This window comes from Pristiophorus japonicus, chromosome 2 (genome assembly GCF_044704955.1).
Source record: "Pristiophorus japonicus isolate sPriJap1 chromosome 2, sPriJap1.hap1, whole genome shotgun sequence".
Lineage (NCBI taxonomy): Eukaryota > Metazoa > Chordata > Chondrichthyes > Pristiophoridae > Pristiophorus > Pristiophorus japonicus.
Genome location: NC_091978.1, coordinates 64,985,397 through 64,999,948, shown reverse-complemented (window position 1 = coordinate 64,999,948; position 14,552 = coordinate 64,985,397). Strand labels below are relative to the sequence as shown.

The 14,552-nt window shown below is 44.9% G+C and overlaps 1 protein-coding gene across 6 annotated transcripts in view; it reads right to left on the bottom strand.

Annotated features, from left to right (window-relative positions):
• LOC139239069 (WD repeat-containing protein 7) overlaps positions 1-14,552 on the bottom strand; it is a 1,036,818-nt gene that overhangs the window by 892,353 nt on the left and 129,913 nt on the right. For all 6 annotated transcript variants that reach the window (XM_070867593.1, XM_070867585.1, XM_070867609.1 and 3 more), the window contains exon 10: positions 12,804-12,906. In XM_070867593.1, coding sequence (XP_070723694.1) covers positions 12,804-12,906 — 103 coding nt within the window. The remainder of the gene's footprint in view (positions 1-12,803; positions 12,907-14,552) is intronic.

The following is a 14,552-nucleotide window of genomic DNA, read 5'->3' as shown; positions in this document are numbered from 1 at the left end:
AAAACCTTGTGGGCAGCGAAGAAAAAGCAGCGCACATTCGGCAGACATTAGGGCAGGGATAGGGAGGGAAGCGAACTGGAGAGGACCTCAACAACCAAGCACCAAACATTGCAAGGAGAAGCTCAAACAATTAAAATACTAATAAAAATGAAGTAAATCCTACCGGAGAAATGCAAGCTGCTGGCCGCGATGTCATGGCGGGGGGGGGGGGGGGGGGGAGAGGTAGCCACAGAGAGAGAGAGAGAGAGAGAGAGAGAGAGAGAGAGAGAGAGAGAGAGAGAGAGAGAGAGAGAGAGAGAGAGAGAGGCTGGTATACAAAACACTCTTTCTCTCCTTCCCCCCCCCCCACAAAAGCTCTACTCCTCCCCCCCCCCGCTACACTCTCCTCCTCCCCATCCCACCCAATACACTCTCCTCCGCCCCCCCCAATACACTCTTTCTCACCCCCCCTCCCCCAAATACACACTTTCTCTCTCATTCCCCTAAAACTCTCCTCCCTCCCTCCCCCACCCCCCCAATCAAAAGTCTCAAGCACAGCCACGAAATAAAAAATAGAACTGAAGTCCTACCTCGCCTGGGAACTCAGCGGGCCAGCCGGCCGGTGCAAGAGGCCACTTGGCCAGAGATAAGGTGCGGCGAGATCGGGCGTCCCTTCAGCCAGGGATAGGGGCTGTGAGCATCGGGTCCTGCTCACAGCCCGCAGGACGCGCTGGGAGGGCAGGAGCATGCGCGCAGCCCTAACTGAGCATGCGCACAGGTGCCGGCAAAGCTTTCTGCGCTGGCCTGTTGCTCCGTCCCCCCCTTCAGTCTGCACGCCACACCACGACTCCGGAGCGGCCAGGATGGGGCCCCTTTTTTCTGGCGTCCTTTCCAGCGCGCAAAGTCAGCGTGCTTCAGGTCAGTACGGCGAAAAATCAGCTTGGGCAATGTTGGGCCCATAAAGAGGAACCTCGGCTCATTTTTCCCTTTCTAGCCAAGTGAGGGACATTGTAGTGCCCCTTACCACTGCCCCCATTGCAATGCAGATTTGAGATCAAACCTGGGATCTTCATAGTATGATGCTACTCACTGCATAAATTCTCTGAACCAATACTTTGAGCATTACTGTATGTCCTTTGACCTTTCAAATTGGCGCACTGCTTAGTTCACACAAGAATGGGTTCATGGAACTTTGAACTATAGAAATGCATGAAACATAAACGATTTCTTAATTTCACAATATTCTCAAAATTATATATATAAAAAATGTCATCACGGTGGTCAATTCTCCTTCAGTTCTTAGAAGTATGCATATTTTGATGACCTACAACTGTTGAGCAAAATACCAAGAAAACTTGATGGAATCATTTGAAAATTAGCCAGACATAATATTAAATGGAAAATAAATTGCATTTCATTGGGAGTTAACAGTACTTTTTACTCCCAAGAGGAACTATGTAATAAAGGCTGTCTTTCACAAATTTCAAATAGTTCACCACTGTGAGGTTATCGTGCACACAAAATCAAAAAAATAGTACATCAGTAATTATGGAAATAAACAGAAATTGATGGAAATACACAACAGAACCAGTGACATCTGAAAAGAAAACAAATATGTTAATGTTTCAGGCAGAGGCACTTCATCAGAAAAGTTTGATGTAAGGTCTCTACTTAAAATGTTAACCCAGATGCTGATGGGCCGGTTTTGTGTGTCTGCTTTCATTTGATTTCCAGCAGTTGCCACTTAAAAAAAAATTACTTGCATTTACATTGGGCTTTATCGCATCAAATTACTCTTTGAAGCGGCAGTGTAATAGCTTATTTATGCAACTGTCACACAAACAAGATAAATGAGCAATTAATTTATTTTTGTGGTAATTGTTGAGAGAAAAAGAAAACTGCTATTCCTCTTCAAATATTGCTATGGAATTTCTGAAGTCCACCCAGAGAGTCAGACGGGATCTTGATTTTATCCTAAGGATGGCGGCTCCGACAATACAGCACTCCACTCCCTCGGTATAGCAGTGGACGGTCAGCTAGCTTATGCACTTAAGTCCTGGTCTGGAGCTTGAACCCACAGCCTGTGAACCAGAGGTATGAATGCAATGAATTGACACTTGTTTATATCTACTTGAGAGTTTCAGATAATTCAATAAACTACAATATTTTACCTAACCTGCTGGCATATTGAATAGCTTTGACTAAATCAAGCCAACGCGGTTGTATTGGCGTCATGAAATTGTTAAGAGTTCTATTGCTTGCGTGTACAGTTGGTGTCCCGAGTTCCAGAGGAAGCCAGAATGGAGCTTAGTAATGTATCCTGTCAGTTTAACCTAGCTCCATATCGCTTACACTGTCTTTTAGCACATTATCTACAGATCTGAGTCAGACTTGCACCAGTCAGCAGATGCCAACACCAATGATGTAATATCATAGTAACATCCATTTGAATCTCGAGCCTTGTGTCAGCTCCAAGTGTCAAACTGGTGTCAACATATTACTGCATCAGGTTAACACCTTTTGTAGGTCTTGTTTGGGGTAATGAAATCAGAAGGGCTTTGGATTTGTGACTATACTATACTGTGACTTTCACATTTCAATTACACCACAACAGTTGCTGCATGAACATCCCTGCACTTCAGGATCTCATCCAAGTGACCATTCCTCATGTATGAGTCTTGGCAGCAAGTGTTCGCAGATTTCTCAATCATAGGATGCATCACAGCCAAACGCAATCCCATCCTCGACATACACACTTGTCCAAAGGAGTAACTGGATTATGATCAGTTGTCGGAACCAGGGCTGATCTCCTCCTCCCCCCCCACACCAAGCCCAGGATTGCCTCCTAATTACATAGGATATACAGCACAGAATCAGGCCATTCGGCCCAACCAGTCCATGCCGGTGCTTATGCTCCACCTGAGCCTATTAGTTAACTCAGCATAGAATATGGTGAAAACCATGGCCTACCTGGCCTACAAAACTCAGTTCCACACACTCAGTACAATCAGCAACTGAGCTATCAAGGAAATTAAAGTTTCATTTTTATGTTGGAATTTTATCTTTTTAGGTCACAATTTCCACCACCAGTAGCTGTTATTACAGGCACCAACCATAAATTTGTTTCATGTCACAGACAACAGATAATATATACAAGAGAACAACTGAGATATTACTACTTGAAGATTATCAGGAATTAGTTTGCCTAATTCATATAGTACTTGCAGCATATCTCAAAAATATTGTGGTTGACAAAGTCCCATTTTAATTCATCCATCCACAAAGACCTTAAAGTTACATCCAATTGTATTTTATAGAACACTTGGGCTGGAGTGCATAATAAGATAATAGCTCAGATGCTTAACACAGCATAAACTGAGAGCAAAGCAACAGCAGACTTCTCCAATGTCACTTTGAACCTAGAGATGCATTATATACTTAAAACATTCTAGTCTATGAGTTCCACAAATTAATCAGTTGCAATTTGCAGCTGGGAAAGAAAGACAGTTTTATTCAATTTTCAACAAATGTCATGGACAGCAAGAGTCTGCAAGATCTCATGATCAAAATTGGATTTAGACTGCAGTTTCATCTCATATGCAAGTAGCAAAAAATACACGATGGGCCCAAGTTTCCACATGATTTGCGCCTGATTTTTAGGAGCAACTGGTGGAGAACGAACTATCTTAGAAATCGCAATTCTCCACATTATTTTTTCTGCAGTTCTAGTCAGGTAGAACAGTTCTACTTTGGAACAGAATTTTTTCTTCAAAAGGGGGCGTGTCCGGCCACTGACGCCTGATTTGAAAGTTTCCACAGTGAAAACGTACTCCAAACTAAAGTAGAATGGAGCAAGTGAAGACTTTTGTAGAACTGAAAAAACCTGTTCTACACATTAAAAAATCAGGTGCAGGTTACAAATTAGGCGTCCAGAACGAGGTGGGGGGGGGAGGGGGGGGAAGGGAAGTCATTAAATTCTATAATAAATCCTTATTTATACTTATACAAATATTATACAAATAAATCCAACCTGAATAAAAATTTATAAGAAAAGATTAAATAAACCATCTTCCTACCTGTGTGAAAGTGCTTCAGGCAGGCCTTTCGGGACCGAAGGCTGAACGGGCCGGCCTGAGACTTCGGGCAGGACCCGTCCCCAGCACCAGATTTACAGGTAGGTGGCGTTGGGTTGGGTCGGGTCGGGGAGGGAGGGAGAGATAGAGAGGGGGAGAGAGAGGGAGGTGGGGGGGGGGGGGGGGGGGAGAGGGGGGGGGAGAGAGAGAGGGAGAGGGAGGGAGGGAGGGAGAGAGAGGGAGGGGGGGGGGGGGGGGAGAGGTCAGGTCGGATCCAGTCCGGGAGCGGGAGTCAGGTCGGGTCCAGTGGGGGAGGGGGGAGGGTCGGGTCGGGGGGCGGGAGCGCGGGTCGGGTCGGGTCCAGTCCAGTTGGGGGGGGCAGGGAGCTGGAACAGGAGCGCGGGTCGGGTCCAGTCGGGGAGCGGGAACAGGAGCGCGGGTCGGGTCGGGTCCAGTCGGGGAGGCGGGGAGTGGGAACAGGAGCGCGGGTTGGGTCGGGTCCAGTCGGGGAGTGGGAACAGGAGCGTGGGTCGGGTCGGGTCCAGTCGGGGAGCGGGAACAGGAGCGCGGGTCGGGTCGGGTCCAGTCAGGGAGGCAGGGAGCGGGAACAGGAGCGCGGGTTGGGTCGGATCCAGTCGGGGGGGGGGGGGGGGGGGGGGGGCGGAGCGGGAACAGGAGCTCGGGTCGGGTCGGGGGGCGGGAGCGCGGGTCGGGTCCAGTTGGGGGGGGTGGGGAGCAGAAACAGGAGCGCGGGTCGGGTCGGGTCAGGTCGGGTCCAGTCGGGGAGCGGGAACAGGAGCGCGGGTCGGGTCGGGTCCAGTCGGGGAGGCGGGGAGCGGGAACAGGAGCGCGGGTCGGGTTGGGTCGGGTCCAGTCGGGGAGGCGGGGAGTGGGAACAGGAGCGCGGGTCGGGTCGCGTCCAGTCGGGGAGCGGGAACAGGAGCGCGGGTCGGGTCGGGTCCAGTCGGGGAGGCAGGGAGCGGGAACAGGAGCGCGGGTCGGGTCGGGTCCAGTCGGGGGGGGGGGTGGGCGGAGCGGGAACAGGAGCTCGGGTCGGGTCGGGTCCAGTCAGGGATGGGGGGGCGGAGCGGGAACAGGAGCGCGGGTCGGGTGGGGTCCAGTCGGGGAGGCGGGGAGCGGGAACAGGAGCGCGGGTCGGGTCCAGTCCAGGGGGGGGGGGGGGGGGGGGAGCGGGTGTCGGGTCTGGTCCGGAGGCGGGGGGGGGCAGGGAGCGGGTGCCAGGTCTGGTCAGGGGGGGGGGGGGGGGGAGCAGGAGCTGGCCGTGGGAGGAGCCTTATTCACGCAGCCCCAGTGAGGTCATTGGGCCAGGGCTAGGGGTTGCGTGCTTTGGGCCCCTCCCACACAGTTTCGGGCGCCTGGAGCTACTGCACTTGCGTGCCCACTGTAGTGCGCATGTGCAGAGGTCCCGGCACTGTTTTCAGCGCAGGGACCTGGCTCCGCCCCCCTACAGCTCGTGCAGCGCTGCGCCGAGGGCCAGAGGACCTGCAGGGAGGTGGAGAATACGGAGTATTTTTTTAGGGGCACTTTGTGGCGCGAAAAACAGGCGTCCAGGTTGGGACTGCGCCGTTCGCGAGTAGAAACTTGGGCCCCATATGTTTTAATACTTTCAAAAGGAGCTGTATACTTAATTACAAACATAGTACTTCAATCATTATCACATCGTGGCCACCTTTTTGCACGTGATCTACTTCAACTGACTGTAGTTGTCCGTACCCACTTTTTTTTTTGCATTTCCAAGGTAACACAGTGACGGACACAATTGTCATCCTGCCATATCTGCCAGCTTATCGAGAGAATGACAGAATTATTTGGTTTAGAGAAGCTATTCCTCATTTCAATTCAGCATACTTAAAAAAAATATATACCATTGAAATGAATTGAAGTATAAATGAGTGCACACATTCCCTTAATACTGTGGGAATATCTGGACTGTTGAAATTTTTAAGCCAATTAACCAAAAAGATTCCAAAAGAAGATTTGTTCTTTGCTACTTGCATTTAAATGTTCACAATCAGTGGAGGTATGACTAAAATCTTGCTGTCTGTATTGTTTTTCAACATGCAGTGTTTCTCAGCAGCCCAGGATAGGAGTTACAGACAAGAGTTTGAAACCAATATTAAAAAAGATAAAACAAAACTGCAAATGCTGTAATTCTGAAATAAAATATACAGTACCTGCTGATACTACAGCATCCTCTACTGGCTAACTGATAGGACTGCAGTAATTGCATTCTCTATCAAAGAAAACTACACTCTGCTCAAATTTGTACGATTAAAATTGAAATATTGCTGCTATTAAAATATATTGCCAATGAACACTATATGAAATACTACTTTCCCCAATAGATTATTTACCAGTAATATCTTTACTCCAGATCTTTGCCAGCCAGTGAACACTTCACAGATCATATTAAAAGGGGCAGTCTATGCAGTGTCTACCAACAGCAATGCAGAATTGTCATTTCACACCTCAGCAGCCATTTTCCAATTGCTTCGACCTTGGTCCTTATAAAGAGCACTAGCCCAAGAAAATATAATTCGGTTTATCTCATTCGCAAGATCCCCCTTTACTGTATCTAATGAAAAACAGAATTCATAATAACCTTAATGCAAAATGAAGAGTGTACATAAGAAATCTAAGTGAACTTGGGTTTGAATAAAAATGCCTTTTACTCAAATACAATTCCATTCTTTTTTAAATATACACCGGACGAAAATGTTATTTTAACCGTTCATTCATGCCACTGCTATTTGTGGGATCTTGCTCGGTGCAAATTGGCTGCTGTGTTTTCCTGCAAAACAATGATTGCAATTCAAAAATAATTAATTGATCATAAAGTATTATGGAATGTCCTGAGGCTATATAGATAAATGCAAATTATTTCTTTCTTTAATTCTCCATGTTATCACTGTTTAGTTTAGTTTTTTTTCTAAATTGCAACTCATTTAATGTTTTCTGGCTCAAGCCAGTTTTAAAAAGGAAAACCAAATTAGTCCTCAACTTGCTAAGACTTAATTTGGCTCATACAAGTTCTGTTAACACATTAAGGTTTGAGAAATGAGGAGTAATAGAAATGAGGCATACTTCAAATTGAAAATTTACTTTGAACACTAGTGTGCACACAATAATGGAATGTAAAGGAGCAGAAAGGAATGGAACAGAACAGAACCAAACAGACTTGCATTTATTTAGCCCCTTTCATGACCTCAGAACCACCCAAGTGCTTTACAGTCAATTAAGTACTTTTGATGTCGAGTCACTGCTGTAATGTCGGGAAACGCAGCAGGCAATTTGCATCCAGCAATATGTGACCAGATAATCTGATTTAGTGTTATTGGTTGAGGGATAAATATTGGCCAGACACTGGACAACACCCTGCTCTTCTTCGCAAAATGCCATTGGATTGTTTACATCCACCTGAAAGGGCTGACAGGGCTTTGTTTTAACGCATCATCCAAAAGACAGCCCCTCTGACAGTGCAGCATTCCCTCAGTACTACACTAAGATGTCAGCCTAGAGTATGTGCTCAAGTCTCTGGAGTGGCACTTGGACAGACAACCTGCTGATTAAGAGATGAGAGTGCTACCACTGAGCCACAGCTGACAGTTATAGGTATCTTCACGAGTAGAATGTATAGAGAATGTCAATACTAGTACAGTCTGCCTCATTTTTTAATTTAGTTTATCCTCCATATACGTTATGATAGTAATCTATCCACCAAAAGGCAGTGTGGGAATTTCCTCCACGGATAAAGCATAGAAACATAGAAAATAGGTGCAAGAGTAGGCCATTCGGCCCTTCGATCATGGCTGATCATGCAACTTTAGTACTCTATTCCTGCTTTCTCTCCATTCCCCTTGATCCCTTTAGCTGTAAGGGCCACATCTAACTCCCTTTTGAATATATCTAACGAACTGGCCTCAACAACTTTCTGTGGTAGAGAATGCCACAGGTTCACAATTCTCTGGGTGAAGGAGTTTGAAGCAGAGAAAGGTCAAAGTTATGATGAAGGGAGCAGGGCTGTGGAATTAATTTTGGATTGCTCTCGCAAAGAGCCAGCAAAAGACTTGAGTGGCTATCTTCTGAACTGTTAAATTCTGAGACTCTATGTGCTTTAGTCATAAACCTAATTATTTACGATTTCACTACACAATGCACGGTGGAAATTTTTCCTCAGGAGTTTCATACTCTTGTTATTGGATAGTCATCAGATATTCCCCACAATCCGAGACTACATAAAAGCTCCAACCACATACAAGTCAGCTCGTTCTAATGCAGGCAGCAGCAAGCATTATGCTATAATTATACAGTTAATGAACCAGTTATTTCCCTGAAGTGTGACACATCGAAAACACTCCTAACAGAAATAAAAATAGTGGGAAAAGGGGTTGGAAGTGATGAACAAAAATGACTAACTACATTAAAAGAATGAGAAGGACTATATCAAAAGTAGATCATTTGAATATGTTCTACTTCCTGTGTTAGGATCAAGTACTCTCATGGAAAGGTACAAAAAGATGTCACGTCAGATGTTTCCAAACTTTTATTTTGGTTGGCTCCTTAGTTTCTTATAATGAAGTCCTGCAGGCCATCCATACTTTAGTTAGTAATAGAATTTCTTTAAATGTTGCAACAGCACAAACTGTATGTGCACTCAGAGAAACCAAGGGCTTACTCCAGTCCTAATGCTTTAGCATCCTGGGTACAGCAAATACAGGAGCAACACGTGTAGCGGTTTCCAGCTACACTCTACAAGGACATGATAATAAGGGGCGGTCACCTTTTATGGCTTTTGAGATTCCCGATATCAGTTAATCAGGCCTCAATTCAAATAATGGTAAATGTCTTCACTTACCCAAATCAAAAAGTGGGCAAAGTTGCAATTTATTTCATTTTAAAACAAGAAGAATTGATATTTCAGGGTTGAAGTTAAAAAGCAGAAGAGTTGCTGCTCTAATGCAGACTTAGGTTCAACTAGTCACAGAATTAAAAATGGAACTGGAAAAATATAAAGAAAAGAGCAGACAAATGGTAGATAACTCCAGTTGAAGAGGGACTGCAGCACAGGTGAAATGGTCAATTAGCTTTTTTAGGAGTCAGCCGTGAGAATAGTCTCTGAGTCAGAAGGTTGTGAGTTTAAGCTACACGTCAGGGACCTGAGCATATAAGGCTGGCACTTCAGTGCAATATGGATGAAATACCGAATTGTCAGACGTACCATCTTTTGGATGAGAGGTTGAACCGAGGCTCCGTCTCCCTCTCAGATAGGCGTAAAAGATTCCATGGCACTATTCAAATTCTCCCAGCGTCCTGGCCAACATTTATCACTCAACCACCCCTAAAACAGATGATCTGGTCATTTATCGCATTGCTGTCTGTGGGACATTGCTGTTCACAAATTGGATGCTGCATTTCCTGCATTACCACAGTGACAACCCTTCAAAACTACTTAATTGGCTGTAAAGTGCTTTGGGGTGTCCTGAGATTGTGAAAGGCAATGTAAAATGCAAGTGTCCTGTAATGTTGAGGACATATTTTTATTTCATCTTTTTCCTTCTCATTGATCCATAAAAAAATACTATTTTCCTTTGTGCTGATCATGCGCCTGCTTTTTTCCTCTCTTCCAAATTGACTCAACATTTTGGGCAGGGTTAAAAGCATAAAGTTAGTGACGTTTAATCCCCCATCTCCCCCTCTGTTCTCCCCAAAAGCCCTATCAAGCAAGATATGCCGCAGACTTTACGACTTCTTTAAATATGCATACATATCTTGCTCGACAGCTTCACCATGACACCATAAGCACAAGAAAGATTACATATTGTCTCTGTGTTGTAGTTTGGACACCGATTGCATTGAGCAGATGAATTACAAACCTCCTGCTACACTGCTACAATATCTAAAAAAAAAGTTCTGCTATTTGAAAACCATTTGTGTTGTAGCAGTCGCACTCTTGCCTCGGAGTCAAAAGGCTGTGGGTTCAATTCCCACTTGCAGAAACTTTAGCACATAATCTAGCCTGGCACTTCAATGCTGTACTGAGGGAGTGCTGCACTGAGGGAGTGCTGCACTGATGAAGATGACTGCCTTTCATTTGATACGCTGGCCCGTAATTTGCTACAATGGCATTATTGGCGATGATCGCCATGACTAAGAAGGTTGTTCACCCTGGTCCAAAGCCAGTTTGCTGGAAAACTCATTTTCATGCACCAAGCGATGAGAGTGATGATCTGAAGCGGGCTAGCTGTAAATACAGCAGGGAAAGACTGCCTGTATTTTGAACCTGAATCAGTTTAGCTTTGAAGGCCTAAGCTAGAGACGATAAGCAAATGTTTAGATTGAAAGTAAGTTAGATATTTATTCTTTTCATAACCCAAAAAGTGTAGAAATATTTGACCGAAAAAACCATATACTGTGCATGCATAAATTTTATGCAGCTAAACCAGCTGCTGCTACGAAGTCTGTGCCTTGTCTCAGCAAATTACATATTCAGAGGAGAATTCACGTGATGACACACATCATAATTCAGTAGCCAATATACACACCAAGTTCTGTTTTACGAATCCTCAGTCATGCTATTGTTTAACAAGATATTGGGCAAAAATAGGAGCACTCCAGATCATAAGATATGCTTACGGAAGTGAATCACGACGCTGAACACAAAAGAATACCTAACTGGGACAGCCAGTCACACAACCAATAGTCAAGACCTTGCTTAACAATTATTTTTTTTTACAATTTCTCCCCAGTTCCAAGTTCTTCACATCCACGTAACCTCTTTCAGCCTCAAGGTAAATTTAGTGATTAACAAGCAGGGGGTACAATTGAAGTAGAAATAAAATGGGCAACTTTTATACAAAGTGACTCATTACTTGAAATCTAAAATTGAAAAATCTAGTCAGTTTAAGTAAGCAGATTTGACTGGACCAAATTATGGGCTTGAGACCACTTACACTTGGATGACAAAAATTTACCTGCAACAACTTGTATTTAAATAGTGCCTTTAACGTAGTGAAACGTCCCAAGGCACTTCACAGGAGGATTACGAGATTAAAAAATTTGACACTGAGCCGCATAAGTAGAAATTAGCGCAGGTGACCAAAAGCTTGGTCAAAGAGGTTTTAAGGAGCGTCTTGAAGGAGGGAAGAGAGGTAGAGAGGCGGAGAGGTTTAGGCAGGCAGCTCCAGAGCTTGGGGGCAAGGCAACAGAAGGCACGGCCACCAATGGTTGAGTGATTATAATCAGAGCTGCTCAAGAGGGCAGAATTAGAGGAGTGCAGATATCTCGGGGGGGTTGTGGGGCTGGAGGAGATTACAAATATAGGTAGGGCGAGGCCATGGGGGGATTTGAAAATAAAGATGAGAATTTTGAAATCGAGGGGTTGCTTAACGAGCACAGGGGTGATGGGTGAGCGGGACTTGGTGTGAGTTAGGAGTTGTGCAGCCGAGTTTTGGATTGCCTCTAGTTTACATAGGGTAGAATGTGAGAGACCAGACAGGAGCGCATTGGAATCATCAAATCTAGAGGTAACAAAGGCATGGATGAGGTCTTCAGCAGCGGATAAGCTGAGGCAAGAGCAGAGACAGGCGATGTTACAGAGGTCGAAATAGGCGGTCTTAGTTGTGCTGCGGATATGTGGTCGAAAGCTCATTTCAGGGTCAAATATGTGAACAGTCTGGTTCAGCCGCAGACAGAAGTTGGGGAGAGGGATGGAGTCAGTGACTAGGAAACGGAGTTTGTGGCGGGGACTGAAAACAATGACTTTGGTCTTCCCAATAGTCAGTTGGAGAAAATTTCTGCTCATCCAGAACTGGATGTCGGACAAGCAGTCTGACAATTCAAAGCACGTAGAGGGGTCGAGAGAAGTGGTACTGAGGTAGAGCTGGATGTCATCAGCATACATGTTGAAACTGATGCTGTGTTTCTGGATGATGTCGTCTAGGGGCAACTTGTAGATGAAAAATAGGAGGGGGCCAAGGATAGATCCTTGGGGGGACACCAGAGGTAACGATGCGGGGGCAGGATGAGAAGCCGTTGCAGGTGATTCTCTGGCTACGATTTGATAGGTAAGAATGGAACCAGGCGAGTGTAGTCCAACCCAGCTGAATCAGGTTTTTAGAGTTAACGATCAGCAAAGGTTTTACTGTGCAGGAATGCCAGTCATTAAAAGGCACTGGTCTGAATGATTAAAAAAATTATGCTGCAAAAAATTCAAAGATCGAAAAGATTTACATTGGCAAATTCTAGAACACATTTAAGTAAAATTTAACTCCTTTAATGCAATACAGCAATAGTACAGATTTGGTCAGGGGGGTAACCTACTGAGCTGGAAACTAGACTCAAATCTAGCCAAAGCTGATGGCATGAAGTATCCTCTCTCTCTCTAATCGGCAAAGTGCTGAATAAATCTTGTACCAGTTCATAGGGATATAGCAGGTGCATTCCAAAACAATGTTCCCACAATGCAACATAGGATGCAATTCTCATTCTGGTTTTAAAGTGAGAAATAAAAAAGTGACAACAGTGCAGTAACTTGTTAATGGGTCCTGTCAAGAGCAGCTAACAGGGAGCAGTCAACACTGCACCAAATGTTAGTGTCAAAAATTGAACTATTCCATTCTCTAACATCTCATATAACCTTAATAAATGCTCCCAAAACGCAAGAAAAATATTACACAACAAAATAAATAAGTTGCCTACTTAAATCTATTTGTTGAACAAAATATTGCTTACAGATTTATCCTTCCTGTCCAACACATTATACAGTAAAGGAGGAATGGAGTTCTCAATGGCTTTGCCAACATTACTGCGGAACGATTCACTGGCTGGTAAACAGCTGTTGAGGAACAAAAAGAGGAAAAATATTTTTTAATTTTCCATACATGGCCACATATTGCAATTTCTCACTGCAATAAACTTTACCACAACATAGTGAATAACAGGGCAGCATTTATGGGAATTTCATAGACCAAAAGAGTTAAGAAAATGCTTTAGCGTGTACAAATGTATTACTTCCGTATGTACCTGGATTTAGATTTAAGTAAGCGCAATACTATTTACAATAAAAAATGCATAACTAGCTTAAAAAGAGAACAGCCATAATACTACAGGTGCAGTGTCGTGAATCCGGACTCCGGGACAATCAGTGACAGGGTCGTCCAGAATCCGTAAAATGTTCCGGAATCCGGACTCGACGACCCTGCCGACCTTGGGGCCCCGCCGCTGCCTGACCTTGGGCCTCACCTCACCGCCACACGACTCACCGCCGCTGGCCTTACCTCGGGGCCTTTTCGTCGGCCCGCCCGATGACCTTCTCGGTGAGCACCCACCCGACAACAATCTCCTTGGCGGGATTAGTCCTGCCCGACAACATCCTAGTCGGCGGAGCCGTGCCCAACACGAGCAGCTCCTCGACGGGCCCTGGCCAGTGCGACGATCTCTTCGCCGGGGTCTCACCCGACACCCTCCTTAGCGGGCCCCGGACAGCCCGAACAGCTCCTCAGCAGGAATCCCCCCTTCCTTTCTGACGTTCCAAAATCCAGAAATACCCAAGCCTGCTGGGCTCGGGTGTTTCCGGATTTGTGATGTCAGAAAGCAAATCGAAAGTCCAGAAAAGCCCGGAATCCGGAACGGCCTCGGTCCCGGGGGTTCCAGATTTTAGGCGCTGCACCTGTACTAATATTTTCAACAGTTACTACTTGAAGAAACAGTTAATGCAGAGATCTGTTAGACCTGCACATGAATAAATTGATGATATCCTTCATTGTAATAATCTGTATAACCAAGAAATAATTTACTTGCAACTTTAAATAGATGAAAAATATCTGGTTAGATTCTATTCATTTAAAGATCTGCTGTAGTCGCTAGGGCCAAACATCATGACCACTGATTTACAGTGGTTAAATCAAATTAAATTTTTGTTATATAGCATTCTGGTATTTTACTGGCACTTTTGGGATTTATTTCCCAACTTTTATCTATTATTCTGTGAAAACTGTAACTGATTGACTTTTAATAATCAGCAAAATGGTATGCAAGATGAACAAATCGGAAGTAGAAAATTGGTATGCAGTAGGACTAGGATGAGGAAATAGGGTGCAGCTGCACACCCGGGGGGTGGAGGGGAAACGGGTTGCAGTCTTGTGCTTCACTGTACCAAATGAGGACCATCGGGGAACAGTCCTGGGATCTTCTGATCGAACATCTTATGTTGGGGGAACCTGGGGGTTTCACAAAACTGTAGCAGGTGAACTCAGGTTTTGGTACAAGGAGTATTAAATGTAAATGTTGAATCACTGGAAGATTTTAGTATGTCAGCAGGGAAGGGACAAGGCTTGGGTCTGTCAGCACTGAGTGGAGGGATCCTATGTCTGGAAGCACTGGTTTATGACTTTCTAAGTGATCTCTTCAAATATTGAATTTAGTCAGATTCATGGACATATATCTTGGTGCCTGTCTCTCTCTCTCTCTCTCCCTCTCAGA